The 19,383-nt window shown below is 40.9% G+C and overlaps 1 protein-coding gene across 6 annotated transcripts in view; it reads left to right on the plus strand.

Annotated features, from left to right (window-relative positions):
• The window catches only part of BICD1 (BICD cargo adaptor 1), a 245,582-nt gene that overhangs the window by 170,119 nt on the left and 56,080 nt on the right, over positions 1-19,383 (plus strand). For 5 of the 6 annotated variants that reach the window (XM_042946229.1, XM_042946222.1, XM_042946224.1 and 2 more), the window contains one exon: positions 14,126-14,278. In XM_042946229.1, the coding sequence (XP_042802163.1) occupies positions 14,126-14,278 (153 nt within the window). Of the gene's footprint in view, positions 1-11,060; positions 11,089-14,125; positions 14,279-19,383 lie in introns of those variants that run through there. The other variant, XM_042946227.1, reaches the window with a different exon arrangement.

Below are 19,383 nucleotides of genomic sequence, written 5' to 3' on the forward strand. Positions count from 1 at the left end.
CATTGCAAGTCATGTCAGTCATATATCAATACAGTAAATGATTTTATCAAATCTTTTCCTTAGCGCAAATTTCTAGAGATGGAATAAAGTATAAATATGTATGAATGGGTGTCACCAATAAGAATTTCTTAACACTAGGGGATTTTACATGGGACCTGCTTCATAGGTATGCTTTTTAAATTTTTTTTCAGTTTATGAACTCACATGTATAAAATATACTCACCCCTACAAAGACTTCCTTAGCTTCTCTTCATGTTACCACTAATCCTGTCCAAGCTGGAAATGATGAGTTGAGCTCTGGGATACAACTACCATGTGTGACATGCCCACTGGATTCTAGGGCACTGTGATAAACAATTACTGAGAAAGTCCCTGCTGTCATGGCTCTTACATCTAGTAGGAGAAAAAATAGCCAATAAGCAAACAAACAAATCAGTAGCGATAAGCATTTTCCAGACCATTAACACAGGATTATGTGAATGTGACTGGGTAGCTACTTTAGATTGAATGATCAGGAAAAGCTTCTTATGGAGAAGACATTTAGGTTGAGATCCTAATGAAGAAACAGCAATGTGAACAAGGAAAAGGGAATACCCAAATGCAAAAACTCTAAAGGAGGACCCAACTTGGGGTGGCTGAGAAACCAAAACGCCAAGGAAGGGAGCCTCATGGGTGAATGTGAGCAAAATAGATGATGAGCTCTTTATTTTTTTTTTTAATTTTTTTTTAACGTTTATTTATTTTTGAGACAGAGAGAGACAGAGCATGAACGGGGGAGGGGCAGAGAGAGAGGGAGACACAGAATCTGAAACAGGCTCCAGGCTCTGAGCGGTCAGCACAGAGCCCGACGCGGGGCTCGAACTCACGGACCGTGAGATCATAACCTGAGCCGAAGTCGGACGCCTAACCGACCGAGCCACCCAGGCACCCCGATGATGAGCTCTTTAAAGGAGGCAGGAGGCAGGGCACATGGGGTTCTGTTAGCACTGGTAAGGATTTGAGAATCATTAGCATATAGGTGGTTTATTGAAAGCCAGAGACCTTGACAAGGTTGCCTTTGGGGAGTAAGTAGACAGGAAAGGGGGGTATTCAGCATAGATTTGGAACAGTCAACATTTAGAGGTTGAGCAGAGAAAGATGAGGAGCAAGTCAGAAAGGACTCTAAAGAAGCAACCAGTGAGGTTAGTTTAGATGTCTGGAAAGCCATTAGGAGAAGGTGTTTCTAAAAGGAGGGAGGGTAAATCCCATTGAAGAAGTGGAGTAAGAGGAAAACAGATATGCTTGTTACAAATCTAGTGGCAGCATGCAAAGTCATTGATGACTTTGATGAGAGCAGTTTCAGTGTTCCTCAGAATGGACTGAAGACAAATATGATCTGAGAAAGGGTGATCATGCATAAAGAAAGAGAGATACAGATATAAAGATCAAGGTTTTTTTTAAATAAATTTTAAAAATATTTATTTATTTATTTATTTTCAGATATAGAAAGAGAGCATGAGCACAAGCAGGGGAGGGGCAGAGAGAGAGAGAGGAAGACACAGAATCCAAAGCAGGCTCCAGATTCTGAGTTGTCAGCAGAAAGCCAGACGTGGGACTCAAACTCACAAACTGTGAGATCATGACCTGAGCCAAAGTCGGATGTTTGACTGACTGAGCCACCCGGGCACCCCAAGGTTTGTTAGTTTTAAGGAAGGATTTGTTATCTTTGTGAACAGTAGATTGGAAGCAATTAATGAAAATGAGAATGGGAATAGGAGCCAAACCTTGCTTTCCTCCCCACACTACCACAACCAAGAAATGTGAGACAAGGTTGTAGGGGAGGGAAGGAGAAACTGATGATAGGAGAACAGGGAAGCAGGAAACTTACTACATTGTGGACATGTAGCATGACCACTAGTGCTTAAGACCTGTTTGGATTTGAAAGAATCAAGACTTTTTTGGTTTTTTAATCGATCCCTCCTACCAGGTGCCATTTTAATCCACAAAACAACCCTTGGAGGTGGTTCCTCCTGCAAGAAAAGAAGCAGACATGGAGAAGTAAGTAACCTCGGCCAAAGTTAGTAAGTGTTGGAGTATGGCTGTTCAGTTTTGGGCATGCAAGGCAGAGTTAATCTTTATGATCAAGAGAGAGGGATGGAAGGGAACTAAATGTGTTTGCAAGAGAGTGTGTGACAGTAGTGGGATCGAAGCTGGATGAGGAGGGAAGTGAAGACCCAAGGTCATAGATAATGAGCAAGTTGGAGATCAGAGGTGGAAGAATGGTTGGGTTAGGAGAACCAGAGATGATTTAGAAGAGTAGGAGATTTAGTTACTGGTGACAACATGACAGAGTGGGTGGCTGACGTGTGATAGAAGAGCAGATCACCCGAGTTGAGGTTGAGGAACTGAGAAGTCAGGACCTGTCCCATGATCTGTCATCCAGTAGCCCCATCCTTCTTCTTGCCTCGCAGAAGAGAAACTCAGAGACTTGTGCTCACTGAATCCTCAAATAAAGCATATGCTGGTCCTAAGGCATGGAGAGTTGGGGCAGTGCAGGTGGCAATGTCAGCAGGTTCCCTTGGGTTAAAGTGGGTCACGACCCCTATTCCTCTCCATTCCCCACCCCTACACTTTCCTCAGCTACCCAATTCCAGGCATTCTTGGCCCCAGGGCAGAGAATTCTTGGCCCAGAAGAGGCAGAGAAAACAATGGTCCACTCCTCTCACCAACTGAGAGAAGTGTTAATTTTTGGCAAGGGAAGGAAAATAAGCAAACTGCCTGGCAGTGGCAACTCTGTGGCAGAGAAGTGAGAAATAACCCCATCCGTTCCCCCTCTGCAGCTTTTCCCACTTGGACCAGCATCTCTGCTCCAGATCAGATCAGAAGTTCCTGCTTTGACTATCCAAATTGATACTACTTACAACGTTATAAGCCACATCACTAACTCTCACATTCACTTTGTCATAAATGTCTTTTCTTCTTACAGCTCGATTTAGGTGCCTTTATCCTTACTCTGTTTTTTTCCCTCTTCTTTTCTTATCATGTCAGCCATTCTAGCTGCAGCGTACCTCAGTACTCCTAGCTCTCTCACTTTGGCTCTTGGAGTGGCTGCTCAAGTTCATTCTCTGTGGCTCTCTCTTCTTGTAGCCCACCCTCCCTGCTCCAAGCAGGGTCACTTGTCAAACTATAGGTCTGATCACATGACTGCTTTGCTTAAGAGACTGTGATGGTTTGTTCTCCCCGATTCCTTCCTTTAACATAGAATTTCCCGCAAAATTGTCTCGAGTTAGTTTGCTCCAATCACACCAAACTGCACTATTTTCTAATCTACAGCCCATTTAAGGACTTAAAATGTTCTAAACACTGAAAACATTTTGGTTCTTCCTCCATCCCATAGATTAACACTACTAGTCTGTAATTCAACATTTTGTTGTATGGAATAATACTGAACTTAGACCTAAGCTGAAAATAATTGTCCATTTCCTAGATTTTTGTGAATTTCTCTTTCTATCTCCCTGTCAGTGCTTTATCTTTACTGATTCCTGCAAAGTAATGCCCAGTGTGACCACTGGGTATTTTTTTTCAATATATAAAATTTATTGTCAAATTGGTTCCCATACAACACCCAGTGCTCATCCCAAAAGGTGCCCTCCTCAATACCCATCACCCACCCTCCCCTCCCTCCCACCCCCCATCAACCCTCAGTTTGTTCTCAGTTTTTAACAGTCTCTTATGCTTTGGCTCTCTCCCACTCTAACCTCTTTTTTTTTTCCCTTCCCCTCCCCCATGGGTTTCTGTTAAGTTTCTCAGGATCCACATAAGAGTGAAAACATATGGTATCTGTCTTTCTCTGTATGGCTTATTTCACTTAGCATCACACTCTCCAGTTCCATCCACGTTGCTACAAAGGGCCATATTTCATTCTTTCTCATTGCCATGTAGTACTCCATTGTGTATATAAACCACAATTTCTTTATCCATTCATCAGTTGATGGACATTTAGGCTGTTTCCATAATTTGGCTATTGTTGAGAGTGCTGCTATAAACATTGGGGTACAAGTGCCCCTATGCATCAGTACTCCTGTATCCCTTGGGTAAATTCCTAGCAGTGCTATTGCTGGGTCATAGGATAGGTCTATTTTTAATTTTCTGAGGAATCCCCACACTGTTTTCCAGAGTGGCTGCACCAGTTTGCATTCCCACCAACAGTGCAAGAGGGTTCCCATTTCTCCACATCCTCTCCAGCATCTATAGTCTCCTGATTTGTTCATTTTGGCCACTCTGGCGTGAGGTGATGTCTGAGTGTGGTTTTGATTTGTATTTCCCTGATAAGGAGCGACATTGAGCATCTTTTCATGTGCCTATTGGCCATCCGGATGTCTTCTTTAGAGAAGTGTCTGTTCATGTTTTCTGCCCATTTCTTCACTGGGTTATTTGTTTTTCGGGTGTGGAGTTTGGTGAGCTCTTTATAGATTTTGGATACTAGCCCTTTGTCCGATATGTCATTTGCAAATATCTTTTCCCATTCCGTTGGTTGCCTTTTAGTTTTGTTGGTTGTTTCCTTTGCTGTGCAGAAGCTTTTTATCTTCATAAGGTCCTAGTAATTCATTTTTGCTTTTAATTCCCTTGCCTTTGGGGATGTGTCGAGTAAGAGATTGCTACGGCTGAGGTCAGAGAGGTCTTTTCCTGCTTTCTCCTCTAGGGTTTTGATGGTTTCCTATCTCACATTCAGGTCCTTTATCCATTTTGAGTTTATTTTTGTGAATGGTGTGAGAAAGTGGTCTAGTTTCAACCTTCTGCATGTTGCTGTCCAGTTCTCCCAGCACCTTTGTTAAAGAGACTGTCTTTTTTCCATTGGATGTTCTTTCCTGCTTTGTCAAAGATGAGTTGGCCATACGTTTGTGGGTCTAGTTCTGGGTTTCTATTCTATTCCATTGGTCTATGTGTCTGTTTTTGTGCCAATACCCTGCTGTCTTGATGATGACAGCTTTGTAGTAGAGGCTAAAGTCTGGGATTGTGATGCCTCCTGCTTTGGTCTTCTTCTTCAAAATTACTTTGGCTATTCGGGGCCTTTTGTGGTTCCATATGAATTTTAGGATTGCTTGTTCTAGCTTCGAGAAGAATGCTGGTGCAATTTTGATTGGGATTGCATTGAATGTGTAGATAGCTTTGGGTAGTATTGACGTTTTGACAATATTTATTCTTCCAATCCATGAGCAGGGAGTGTCTTTCCATTTCTTTATATCTTCTTCAATTACCTTCATAAGCTTTCTATAGTTTTCAGCATACAGATCTTTTACATCTTTGGTTAGATTTATCCCTAGGTATTTTATGCTTCTTGGTGCAATTGTGAATGGGATCAGTTTCTTTATTTGTCTTTCTGTTGTTCATTGTTAGTGTATAAGGATGCAACTGATTTCTATACATTGATTTTGTATCCTGCAACTTTGCTGAATTCATGTATCAGTTCTAGCAGACTTTTGGTGGAATCTATCAGATTTTCCATGTATAATATTGTGTCATCTGCAGAAAGCGAAAGCTTCACTTCATCTTTGCCAATTTTGATGCCTTTGATTTCCTTTTGTTGTCTGATTGCTGATGCTAGAACTTCCAACACTATGTTAAACAACAGCAGTGAGAGTGGGCATCCCTGTCGTGTTCCTGATCTCAGGGAAAAAGCTCTCAGTTTTTCCCCATTGAGGATGATGTTAGCTGTGGGCTTTTCATAAATGGCTTTTATGATCTTTAAGTATGTTCCTTCTATCCCGACTTTCTCAAGCGTTTTTATTAAGAAAGGTTGCTGGATTTTGTCAAAGGCCTTTTCTGCATCAATTGACAGGATCATATGGTTCTTATCTTTTCTTTTATTAATGTGATGTATCACGTTGATTGATTTGCAAATGTTGAACCAGCCCTGCGTCCCAGGAATGAATCCCACTTGATCATGGTGAATAATTCTTTTTGTATGCTGTTGAATTCAATTTGCTAGTATCTTATTGAGAATTTTTGCATCCATATTCATCAGGGATATTGGCCTGTAGTTCTCTTTTTTTGCTGGGTCTCTGTCTGGTTTAGGAATCAAAGTAATACTGGCTTCATAGAATGAGTCTGGAAGTTTTCCTTCCCTTTCTATTTCTTGGAATAGCTTGAGAAGGATAGGTATTACTTCTGCTTTAAACGTCTGGTAGAACTCCCCTGGGAAGCCATCTGGTCCTGGACTCTTATTTGTTCGGAGATTTTTGATAACCGATTCAATTTCTTCGCTGGTTATGGGTCTGTTCAAGCTTTCTATTTCCTCCTGATTGAGTTTTGGAAGAGTGTGGGTGTTTAGGAATTTGTCCATTTCTTCCAGGTTGTCCAATTTGTTGGCATATAATTTTTCATTGTATCCCTGAGGGATTGGTTGTAATAATTCCATTTTCATTCATGATTTTATCTATTTGGGTCATCTCCCTTTTCTTTTTGAGAAGCCTGGCTAGAGGTTTGTCAATTTTGTTTATTTTTTCAAAAAACCAACTCTTGGTTTCATTGATCTGCTCTACCGTTTTTTTAGATTCTATATTGTTTATTTCTGCTCTGATCTTTATTATTTCTCTTCTTCTGCTGGGTTTTGGCTGCCTTTGCTGTTCTGCTTCTATTTCCTTTAGGTGTGCTGTTAGATTTTGTATTTGGGATTTTTCTTGCTTCTTGAGATAGGCCTGGATTGCAATGTATTTTCCTCTCAGGACTGCCTTCGCTGCATCCCAAAGCGTTTGGATTGTTGTATTTTCATTTTCGTTTGTTTCCATATATTTTTAAATTTCTTCTCTAATTGCCTGGTTGACCCACTCATTCGTTAGTAGGGTGCTTTTTAACCTCCATGCTTTTGGAGGTTTTCCAGACTTTTTCCTGTGGTTGATTTCAAGCTTCATAGCATTGTGGTCTGAAAGTATGCATGGTATAATTTCAATTCTTGTATACTTATGAAGGGCTGTTTTGTGACCCAGTATATGATCTATCTTGGAGAATGTTCCATGTGCACTCGAGAAGAAAGTATATTCTGTTGCTTTGGGATGCAGAGTTCTAAATATATCTGTCAAGTCCATCTGATCCCATGTATCATTCAGGGCCCTTGTTTCTTTATTGACCGTGTGTCTAGATGATCTATCCATTTCTGTAAGTGGGGTGTTAAAGTCCCCTGCAATGACCACATTCTTATCAATAAGGTTGCTTATGTTTATGAGTAATTGTTTTATATATTTGGGGGCTCCGGTATTCAGCGCATAGACATTTATAATTGTTAGCTCTTCCTGATGGGTAGACCCTGTAATTATTATATAATGCCCTTCTTCATCTCTTGTTACAGCCTTTAATTTAAAGTCTAGTTTGTCTGATATGAGTATGGCTACTCCAGCTTTCTTTTGGCTTCCAGTAGCATGATGAATAGTTCTCCATCCCCTCACTCTCAATCTAAAGGTGTCCTCAGGTCTAAAATGAGTCTCTTGTAGACAGCAAATAGATGGGTCTTGTTTTTTTATCCATTCTGATACCCTATGTCTTTTGGTTGGTGCATTTAATCCATTTACATTCAGTGTTATTATAGAAAGATACGGGTTGGGTTTAGAGTCATTGTGATGTCTGTATGTTTTATGCTTGTAGCGATGTCTCTGGTAATTTGTCTCACAGGATCCCCCTTAGGATCTCTTGTAGGAGTTGTAGGGGTGGTGACGAATTCCTTCAGTTTTTGTTTGTTTGGGAAGACCTTTATGTCTCCTTCTATTCTAAATGACAGACTTGCTGGCTAAAGGATTCTCGGCTGCATATTTTTTTCTGTTCAACACATTGAAGATCTCCTGCCAATCCTTTCTGGCCTGCCAAGTTTCAAAAGAGAGATCAGTCACAAGTCTTATAGGCCTCCCTTTATATGTGAGGGCACGTTTATCCCTTGCTGCTTTCAGAATTTTCTCTTTATCCTTGTATTTTGCCAGTTTCACTATGATATGTCATGCAGAAGATCGATTCAAGTTACGTCTGAAGGGAGTTCTCTGTGCCTCTTGGATTTCAATGCCTTTTTCCTTCCCCAGTTCAGGGAAGTTCTCAGCTATTATTTCTTCAAGTACACCTTCAGCACCTTTCCCTCTCTCTTTCTCCTCTGGGACACCAATTATGCGTATATTATTTCTTTTTAGTGTATCACTTAGTTCTCTAATTTTCCCCTCATACTCCTGGATTTTTTTATCTCTCTTTTTCTCAGCTTCCTCTTTTTCCATAATTTTATCTTCTAGTTCACTTATTCTCTCCTCTGCCTCTTCAATCCGAGCCGTGGTCGTTTCCATTTTATTTTGCATCTTGTTTAAAGTGTTTTTCAGCTCCTCCTGACTGTTCCTTAGTCCCTTGATCTCTGTAGCAAGAGATTCTCTGCTGTCCTCTATACTGTTTTCAAGCCCAGCGATTAATTTTATGACTATTATTCTAAATTCACTTTCTGTTATATTATTTAAATCCTTTTTGATCAGTTCATTAGCTGTTGTTATTTCCTGGAGATTCTTTTGAGGGGAATTCTTCCTTTTGGTCATTTTGGATACTCCCTGGAGTGGTGTGGACCTGCAGGGCACTTCCTCTGTGCTGTGGTGTATAACTAGAGTTGGTGGGCGGGGCCACAGTCAGACCTGATGTCTGCCCCCAGCCCACCGCTGGGGCCACAGTCAGACTGGTGTGTGCCTTCTCTTCCCCTCTCCTAGGGGTGGGATTCACTGTGGGGTGGCGTGGCCCGTCTGGGCTACTTGCACACTGCCAGGCTTGTGGTGCTGGGGATCTGTCCTGTTAGCTGGGGTAGGCAAGGTGGGTAGGCAAGGTGCATGGGGGCAGGAGTGGCAGGCTTAGCTCGCTTCTCCTTAGGTGATCCACTTCAGGAGGGGCCCTGTGGCAGTGGGAGGGAGTCAGACCTGCTGCCGGAGGGGTGGCTCCGCAGAAGCACAGCGTTGGGTATTTGCGCGGAGCAAGCAAGTTCCCTGGCAGGAACTGGTTCCCTTTGAGATTTTGGCTGGGGGATGGGCGAGAGAGATGGCACTGGCTAGCACCTTTGTTCCCTGCCAAACTGAGCTCCGTTGTCCTGGGGCTCAGCAACTCTCCCTCCCTTTGTCCTCCAGCCTTCCCGCTTTCTGAGCAGAGCTGTTCACTTATGACCTCCCAGATGCTAAGTCCCGCTTGCTGTCGGAACACACTCTGTCCGGCCCCTCCGCTTTTGCCAGCCAGACTCTGGGGCTCTGCTTGGCCAGCGGGCTGCCCCTCTGCCCGGCTCCCTCCTGCCAGTCTGTGGAGCGCGCAACGCCTCTCCGCCCTTCCTACCCCCTTCCGTGGGCCTCTCGTCTGCGCTTGGCTCCAGAGACTCCGTTCTGCTAGTCTTCTGGTGGTTTTCTGGGTTATTTAGGCAGGTGTAGGTGGAATCTAAGTGATCAGCAGGACGCGCGGTGAGCCCAGCGTCCTCCTACGCCGCCATCTTCTGCCCTCCCTTGACCACTGGGTATTTTAACACTGCCCTCAACACAAATATGACTCTGCTTTTGTTTCAAAAGTTTACTTCTGAGTAGAAGGGCTGTCCTCTTTATCGATTTAGTTAACTCTACTATGTGTCCTTCAAGGTCTGCTCAAATGTAACTTCCTTTGTAAGGCTTTCGCTGACTTAACCAGTAGTAATTGACTGCTCAGCCTTGTGGTGTGAACCTCTCTAACAACACTTGTTCTGTTGTGTTATGGTAAATTATCTGTGTGTCTGGCATCTCTGCTCCTTTCCCCATGTTACATTATTAAATCCTTATAATTACCACATAATGTTAAGTATTAGGATCCCCATTTTACAGATGAATAAACTGGAGGGTCTAGTGCCCATCTCACACAAACTATTATAAAGACCTAATGTGACAGTGAATTAACTAATTTATAAAAGGCTAAGCTATATGGCTGGAAGGCATTATTTACACAATACTTTTGTGTGGTAACAAATGCTTAGATTTTCTTCTTGCCGATAATAGAAGGAATGTATTGTTTGCACAAAAAGAAATCCTTTTAATATTAATTAAAATAAAACTAAGAATGCTGCTATGCTCTAGTGCAATGCAAATAATGAGGATAGTCAACCCCAAACATTTCAGGTCCATTTGCTCTGAGGAGGAACTGGAGCTCAGATCTCTGGAGGTGACAAACTAAAGCATTCCCTAGTCGTACCTTGTCTCCCTTTCTCTCCTGCTTTATTTTTCTCACTCTCCTTATTCCTTACAGGGGTTTTTAGAAGAGCTCACCAACATCTTATCCCAGGAAGAAAAAATTGTAGGAGATAAATGTATGATTCGTGGCACAAAAAACAATAGGAGAAATCTTTTAAATTTATGATGGAAGCAAAGAACATCGCTCAAAGAATGTAGTCTTTGCCAGTTCAAAAACAAGGACTTCTAGCAAAATACATTAGACCAGGGGCACCTGGGTGGCTCTGTCAGTTGAAGGTCTGACTTCTGTTCAGGTCATGATCTCACAGTTCATGAGTTAGAGCCCTGCTCTAACTAGGGCTCCCTAGGGCTCTCTAGGGCTCCCTGCTCTCAGTGTGCAGACTGGAGTCTGCTTGGAATCCTCTGTCTTCCTCTCTCTTTGCCCCTCCCCTGCTCACATGTGCTCTCTCCCCCCAACCTCAAAAATAAATAAACATTAAAAAGAATACAGAAGACCAGTTTTCTTCCTTTGGGCCTTATGTCTGTTTCCTTGTTAGCTAGTCTTTGAACTTAACCTGTCTCCCAGCTAAGCTCCTCCTTTTCCTTATTTAGCATCAGGAGTTTTCATTAGCCATTTTATGAGTTATTTGATAGTGATCCTCATTAACGTTTCTGTGGCCTTAAATTTGACATTTACCATCTTACTATATAAGATTTTAATGGTTAATTCTCAGTGTATTCAAGCTAGGCTTCTGGTTATTACATTTTTTTTACAATGTCTACATTCACATTTTAGAGCATGTGTTATATCTTAACATTTTTCTTTACAATTTTATATAAATGACTGGCATCCAATTTATCAGGCTTCTTCACATCTTTATGCAGGTAGATATGGACAACTAAATAAATATACATCACTCAGTTAATGGTAAGTTTCTCAAGAAATAGAACAATATTATTTCAAGGTTTCATGTTCTGCAAAATAAAATAATTTAATGAAATATTTTAATTTGGCTTTATAGCCAAACTCCACTATTTTTCATTCTATACTTATTGAGCACATGTGTCTAAGGAACAGGGAATAAAGTAACATTTCTGCCTCCAAGTTGCTGGACTATATAGTGAAGAAGAATTATAGCAAGTCTAGTTATTTCACAGATTTAGGTATGTTTTATTTCAAAGTGTGTTATTCTCCCTTTGGTCCCCACTCTAAAGCAATGCAAGACCAAAAGCCATCATCCCAGCAATAATATTCTTCTTTAAATTTTGAGTTAACCATTTGTATTCCTGTTTTGTTGTTAATTCCATGGTTATAAGGGCCTAAAATTTGCCAGGCATTAGGGACACATCGATGAGCAATACAGAAAAGGTTCATTATGTTCAGATGAAAAAGGAAATTTAATGTCAAAAGTATAAAAGGTACGTGAATGATTTCAAGTAATGATTGGTGCTATTCTTTCAATGGTTACTTTTTGAGTGCCTACTATACACTAAAGGCTGACATATAAAGTAAATCATGCAAGGTGAAGGGAGGCAGGGAGCTGTCATCTTAGCTGTTTAGAGAAGGTCCCTCTGAGGAGAAGACATTTGAATTGAGATCTAAATGACAAGCAGAAGCAGAAGAGTTTTTTTGACCTGGGTCCTCAGAGTCTATGAATAGAATTCAGGAGACTTGATGATAAACTTGGGTGGGAAAAATAATTACATTGCGTTCACTGAAGTCAGGCTGAAATTTGACTTTGTCTTGATGTGAATGTAGGCATCAAGCCTCAGTAGTATCATCATCGCCTGTTACTTTGTGATCAGTATTTTCATACCACATCTCTGTTCTTGCAGGTATTTTGAAATATCATCATTGCTTTGAAATTATGGTATTTCTTAGATCTGCCACTAAATCTGATTATTACGTTGTGTTAATAAAGAAGCACACGTGATTATGCTGTCAGTCAGTATTGCCGTGTAGTCACCTCAACATTTAGAGGCTTAAAGCAGCACTCCGTGATTCCAAGGATCGGTCATTTGGGTTGTGCTCGGCTGAGCAGTTCTTATGGACTGGCCTGCGGTCACTCACAGGGCCGCTTGTCACCCGGCAGCCCAACTGAGCAAAATAGTCCACAAAGTCCCTCTCCCGTGCTTGGCAGCTGGTGCTGACTGTGGGCTGGACGGCATGGCTCCTGCAGGCGGGCCTGGCTTCTTCGTACGGTGGCACTGTTCCACCTTGTGAGGCTGAGGCTCAGAAATCCCACAACACTTCCACCACCTTCTGCAGGTCAGAGCAAGTCAGAGGCCAGCTCAGAGTCAGCTTAAGAGGAGACTCCAAGAGAAGTATGATTAATTGGGGTCCATTACTGTAATAAATGATCTGATTACCATATCGTAATTTTTAAAACATTGTATTAATTTAATTGTAATATAATCAGTATCCTTTGTGATCCTGTCAAAGCATAAGCTCTGAGGGAGGAAATTTTCCCTCCTCTCTGTGCCTGAGCCAAAGAATTAAACATAAGACATATTATATAAGACATACACAAGATACGACAGATGAACAAGAAGAAAGCATACAAATTAACTTTTTTATGTGTACACAGGGGGCTTTAGAAGGAAAATGAGAACCCAAAGAAGCCATCAAGCCCCCAAACTTATATATACCTTTTACACAAAAAATGATAAATTGTGGGGATGTGACAAGATATGATAACTTGTGCTAGGGGCAGTACATTGTGGAACAGTGACTAGGAAATGTATGGAGAACCAAATAGAAGATCAGGGTTATTTTAGTAGGTTTGTTTGTACAGGTCCATTTTGGTGCCCATACTGTCGCTGCTGATAAGAATGTCCTTCTCTTCTGGTACAGGGAGAGCGCCTTTCTCAGGGGCAGTTTCGTGTCCTGCTTTTAGGTAGAAAGGGGGAGGGCAGAGAGAACCCGTCCTGCATCAGCTGTTTCTCAAGGGCTTGCAGCTCAAAATAATCAGTATGCATGCTCTGAACCCTTTAAAATATTATTCCGAGAAAAGCTTCATCACCTTCAACATGTTGTCAAAGAGGGCCATGGCACAAATGAGGTCAAGAACCCTTGATCAGGGGGGCACATGGGTGGCTCAGTTAGTTAGGCATCTGACTCTGGCCCAGGTCATGATCCGGCGGTTCACATGTTCAAGCCCCACAACCAGCTCTGTGCTGACAGCTCAGAGCCTGGTTCCTGCTTCATTCAGATTCTGTGTCTCCCTCTCTCTGCCCCTACCCTGCTTGCACTCTGTCTGTCTCTCTCTCCAAACTAAATAAACATAAAAAATAAAAAAATTTTAAAAAACTGATCTGGAGGCAAGAAGTTCTGGGAGGGGAAGTGCAAAGGCCTCAAGGCAGGAGCAAGCTGGCAAGTCCAGCATGGTTGGGGGGCACGAGGAAAGCTACTGAGACTGCCACGCATGACCAAGGGCTGGACAGAGGCAGGTCAGACCATGTGGCTTATTGGGAAACTTGTGGATGGACAGCCCCCATACTCGGAGGCTGGAAAGTTGGTACTGTATGTGTACTAACCTATAATTTTCTTTTATATTTCATAATATATTGTAGCTGTATTTCTCTTTCAGTATATTAAGCTCCTCATTTTTTTCTCATTCTTTTAAATAATTTTATAATGCCAATTCAGCAGATGCCTGATTCTTTATTTCATTGTTTCCCCGATAGCAAACATATAGGCTATTTCCAGTTCTTTGTGTAAATATATACAGGTTTACTTTTCTCTATGAAAATACTTTTAAAATTGTTTTTTCTATGTAGAATTGCTGAATCTCGTGTATGTGCTTTTAAAGTTTTGTCACATACCACTACATTGCCATTCAAAAGATGGTGGGACTGACTTACATTCTATGAGGTGTTTTTATTATTATCTTTAACCACCAAGTATCTGTACTTTATAAAACCTAGCATAAGTTTTATATCTATTGTCTGTTCTGTTGTTTCAGAACAATGAGATGGTGGAGCTACAGAGAATACGGATGAAGGATGAAATCCGAGAATACAAATTCCGAGAAGCCCGCCTCCTTCAGGACTACACTGAGCTGGAAGAAGAAAATATCACGTTGCAGAAACTCGTGTCCACGTTAAAGCAGAACCAGGTGAGGTTCAAAAAGTTTTTCAGTTACACTCCAGATAGAGCCACATCTTCTGACCACCAAGGTTAAATCTCTTTATTTCTCAGAAAGGAACTTGTCTGAATTTGCCTTAATCTTCCTACAGTATTTCTGTGCTGGTATTTCCTGACCCTCCTCCTGTTTCAGCTAACCTTTAAAAGTCAAACCTGGAAGGATAATTTATAATAAAACTTTGCTGGATAAGAAGCAAAAATCTTAGTTTATCCTGTAGCCCTGTGTTAACTTATTTTAGGTGGAATTGAATTGTATTATAATCAATTTAACCTGACAGCTTCTCATTAAGAGCAATCCCTTCTCTCTTTCTGCAGATTGCTTTCAAATCACACAGGGAAAGGGATTATGAAATATAAATGAATAAGAATAAAATTATAAGAAAAAGATAATATCTGATTTTCCTTCAGCTGTAACCTGACCAAAAACATTGCATGTGGATGTTCAAATAATTTTTTTTTTTTTTTGTAGTGAGGCTTAGTTTAATTGCTTAATTTTCCTGATTGGTTTGCTTGTGGTATGTTACAGTAAGTAACAAAAGTAAGTAACTTAGTAAGTAAACTTAGAGGCCATCCCAGGTGTATGCTTCTATTTCTCCTCCCTTCCCAAGCTGATATCTCTATCCAAAACTATTTTGGGGTTTGATAGATAACAAGGGTTGGGAAGGGAAAGAAAGAATCCAGAAGAAAAAAAAAAATCACGTGTTGACACAATTGAAATTTGATTTCTGATCATTGCCACTTCCCCCCAGCTTTGGAGTGTTGGGGAAACAACGTATCTACCAGGGAGCACAGGAGTGGGGGGGGGGGGGTTGTTTCAGACCATTAAAAAGGGCTACCAGGACATCCTCCTCTGTTTTTACCTCAATCCTTGCAGTTTAAGTACTGACTCCCTGTGTGTGTGTTCTGTTCTGAGGGCTGGTGAGCATCCCAGGTCTCAGTTTGGCTGGGGTCAGTGAGCTCACGTGAAGAAAATCAGTCTGAGAAAAAATTTTTAAGTATGTTTCTGAGAAACTTTTAAGAAGGGTGTTATTTTGTTGTTTGGTGTTTTGGTCACTGATGAAGAATGCAGAGGACTTGAAGCGAATTTACTTGAAGTGCAGATATTTGAAGTGGCCATTAGCTCCAGTCCTTCTAAACCCTCTCTGCACAGGCAGGAGTGCGGCCAGACAGCCTTGCTGTAGCCTCCCATCACGGCATGTGGTAGACTGATAGACTCGGGAGGTTACTTTAGGCCAGAATTAGGTATTCTTGAAAGTCTGCCAAGGTATCCTGTGAGTATTCATTAACCCAGATGCCGTTGCTGTGGGAATCTGTACTATTAGTCTGGCTGATTACTGTTTATGGCTTATCCATGCCCTTCCACCAGTAATTGAAATATGGAAATCAAATGCTTAACTCAGAAGTTTGAAAAAAGACAAAACAAACAAATGGGAAAATGTACGCATCTCTTCAGTTTTATTTTCTAGATGCAATATGGTAATTTTCCCAATCAAATGTCTAATTAATTAACTTGAAATCATTTTCTGCACAAAGGGCCATTCTGGCTTATTCCCTGACAAATGGATACACTGTAGTGTTATAAGTCTCTCCCAATTAAGAAAATGCTAGGTTTAGCTTTTTGGTGTTTTTTCCTCCTGTTGGCCTTTATTGCCAGGAGTTAGAATCCATCATAAACTCTCTTCCCAATTAATGCGGTATTAAGTATAATATTTTATGTATACATGCCACAGTTGTTTTTTTTCCCAAAGAAATGACGGTGCTGGCTTTCAATCTCAAAAGTGGTCTGAATGTTGCTTTGTACTGAAGCTCCCTAAGCAAAGTATACTCCCGCAGCCTGGGTATTGACATTTCTCTGAATAGGTAAGCTAGTAGCATTGTAAAATGCTTAGTTCAGAGAACTAGAAGATTCTTTTTCTTCCTGAGGTTCTATTTCTCTCTTAACTATTTATTATTTTCTAAATAACTCTGGTTTAAATAGCACTTCTTATTCTCTATATAGTTCCTATATATTACTTTGTTTATTTTCTATCCCCCTCAACAATTATATAGCACTTAGTACAGAGCCTGACCCATAGAAGGCATTGAATAGACATCTGTTAAAAGAATGAGTAAATTGTTTCTTTCTTTCTCTTACATTTATTCTTTTCAGCTTAGAAAGGAAATTATAATTTCAGATAATTGTAATTAACCAAACCACATTTTATTGTTTTATTTATTTTATAAATATGAAATATATGGAAACATCAGAGAGTCGACTTTGAAAACTTTAGCTACTTTGCTCTGTGTGCTGATTTGGTTCCGTGTACAAAATAAAATCAGGTCCAGTCTTATAAATATTATTTATACCTCGATATTTTTTAAAAATAAAATATCTGAAAGAAGTGTAGGAGCCATGAAGAGAGGTCAAGTGAACTGTCAATTTCCTACCAGAAAAACCCATTGATGAAGCAGAGCTATTTATTAGACCTCTCCCAGTTAGAGACCACCCACCTCGACAGAACCCCAGTAATGTCTAAAATGGGAGGTTTAGGCAAAGGGTGTTCATAGGATTTTAGGCTCTGGACTGGGTTTTGCATGGTGGGGAGCTGGTTGGGATAGATTGAGTCTATGACATAATGGCTGTCATTTAGGAGGCACAACAAAGCAAGGGTCCTGATGTGGGTCTCATCTTTTAGGAGCAAGTATTTCCCACAAGCAGCCAAGTTTTTTATCCCTCATCTCAGTATTGGTTAACATAGAGTTAACAGAAAAACTTGCCTGGTCCCAGTATTACCTACAGGGCAGGGAATTATGTTAGCTTCAATTTCTAGAGATGTACAGGTTGTGGGGGGAGAAATAATAAGTTCTCTGTCCCTAATATCTCACATGCTAAGCTAAAGCACTCAATATTGGTTATCTAGCCTTTGAAACCCCTGTTTAAAATTAATAATTCAATCATACTTCTATTATGAAGAACATTTCCTCCAGGGATATATTTCTATATCAAGAAATAATATCATAAGAGACCTAGGGAATGTATTCAATTCAGTTTTATTTCATTTAACCAGTGTTTCAGGAGTATCTTTCAGTGAGGTCATGTACTTTTTTAAGGACAAAAGATATGGTCACTGGCTTAAAGAATTTATAGTCCCAGTAGGGAAGGCAATAATAAACTCATAGCCATCCACATAATTGCATATTAAAGCTATGTGTTAGATTTGGCAATACAGGGCCAGTGCCGGGAGCCTATCCATCCAGCCTTCCTGATGCCACAGCCTGGGTGGTTGGTGGAAGGGCAACGCACAGTGACCCTCTGAATGGGAAGCTACTGGTATCCCTCCTGTTACTCATCTTGGTCATCCCCATGGTCCAGTTGGCACTGATGATTCAAAATAAACCCATGGGGGGCAAACTTGGGGACATTTTCTGGGGATGACCCCCAGGAAAACTGGGAAAAACCATGAGAATCCAAAGACGGATAATGAAACCTTATATCCAGCCAGTGCCACCCCCGCCTGCCCATCCCCTACCTAAAGGAAGGATAGCCCCCTATATTTCCCAGCCAAGGAGGGGGGCAAATGGATTAGAAACTCCGGCAACAAAGGAATGTATCTATGGATACAAGTTACTCCAACCCCTAGGCCCACTTGGCCCCCAGGAGGCATTCCAGAGCATAGCTGGACCTGGTGGGTTAAGGTACAGGATGGTTCATTAGTTCCTAGGTATACATTGTCTCTCTGGGAGCGCATAAGTGTGGGTTCCCAGGGTCCTCTTGGCTCCCTCCCAGCCCCCCAGACCAAAGCGAATACTTTTGTTCCTTATGCTGCAAATGGTTCAAAGGAACAATTAAGAAGTCACGTCCCTGTAAATGTTCCACTTGAGGTGTTGAGAGCTAGATGACCTTTCATGAAAATAGCAAAGCAAATGCCTTATAAACTATAAATAAACGTAGATACATAATGAAAGTAATATGAGGAAATTAATCAATAACCAAAGGGCAGGAGGGAATGTTACAAAGAAATAACCATGAAGTTCCTTAATGGGTGATTACACAAAGGAACATTTTTAGAATTAGGTAATGCCGAGAAACATAGATGACGCACACTACAAACAAATTGCTAACAAATATAATGCCACGTTTGCCACAATAAAGCAGCCAGTCTAACACACTGCTGTTGTCTGTGTCCATTTGTCATCTCACGGACGCCATTCATCCTTTGGGAACCCCTGGACCTACTGGGGCTGGACCCCGGCAGGCCAGATTAAGATTTTTAGAGTTCCTAAACTCTGAAAAGATTATGATACTTACCCCCAACCCTCTTGTAGTTAAAAATAAGAAAGTTACTAAGCTGTGAAGTTGCTATAAGAAATTGTACCAAAGTACTGATTTTTCTAATATTGACTACTTTGATATCTTTAAAAAATCAAACATCAATTTTTTAAGTGTCTTCTCATTCCTGTTTCTTGGTGCCTCTCCTTTGCTGGACCTCTCATCATGTAATGTGGCCTTATGGTAATGGCATCAGAAAAGAGGGATCTGTTTGCCTTTGGAGTTAGGATCAGATTTTTGACATGGGTCTTGAAAGATGAATAGGAGTTTTCCAGATGACGTCCTTTGCTGAGGCAGAGAAACATGAAACAGCTGGGTAAATATTAGGAGTATTTGAGTGAGAAGTGAGTAAAGTGAGTGAAGCTGCCCAGACACAAAGAGATCAAGTCTTATACGAAGTGTACCGTCAATTAAATAAGAATTATAAACTAAAAAAGTCTACAGTGTCTTCAAGTATAGCTCAGAAATCAGTAAACTTTTTCAATAAAGGGCCAGGCAGTAAATATGTTAGGTTTTGCAGGCCTAGTATATGTCTAACAGCGTCTCTTCCAACTACTCCACTCTGGTGTTGTAGCATGAAAATGGCCATAGACAAAATAGGTTGAATGTATTCTAATAAAACTTTATTTGTAAAAATAGATGGTGGGCTAGCTTTTGTCCAGAAGTCACAGTAATGTTTGACAGTCCCTGGCGTAAGCTATCAGTTTAACAAGGATTACAGAATAAAAGGTCTACAATGCAAACTAGAGAAATGTCTGCATATGTAA

This window comes from Panthera leo, chromosome B4 (genome assembly GCF_018350215.1).
Source record: "Panthera leo isolate Ple1 chromosome B4, P.leo_Ple1_pat1.1, whole genome shotgun sequence".
Taxonomy (NCBI): Eukaryota; Metazoa; Chordata; class Mammalia; order Carnivora; family Felidae; genus Panthera; species Panthera leo.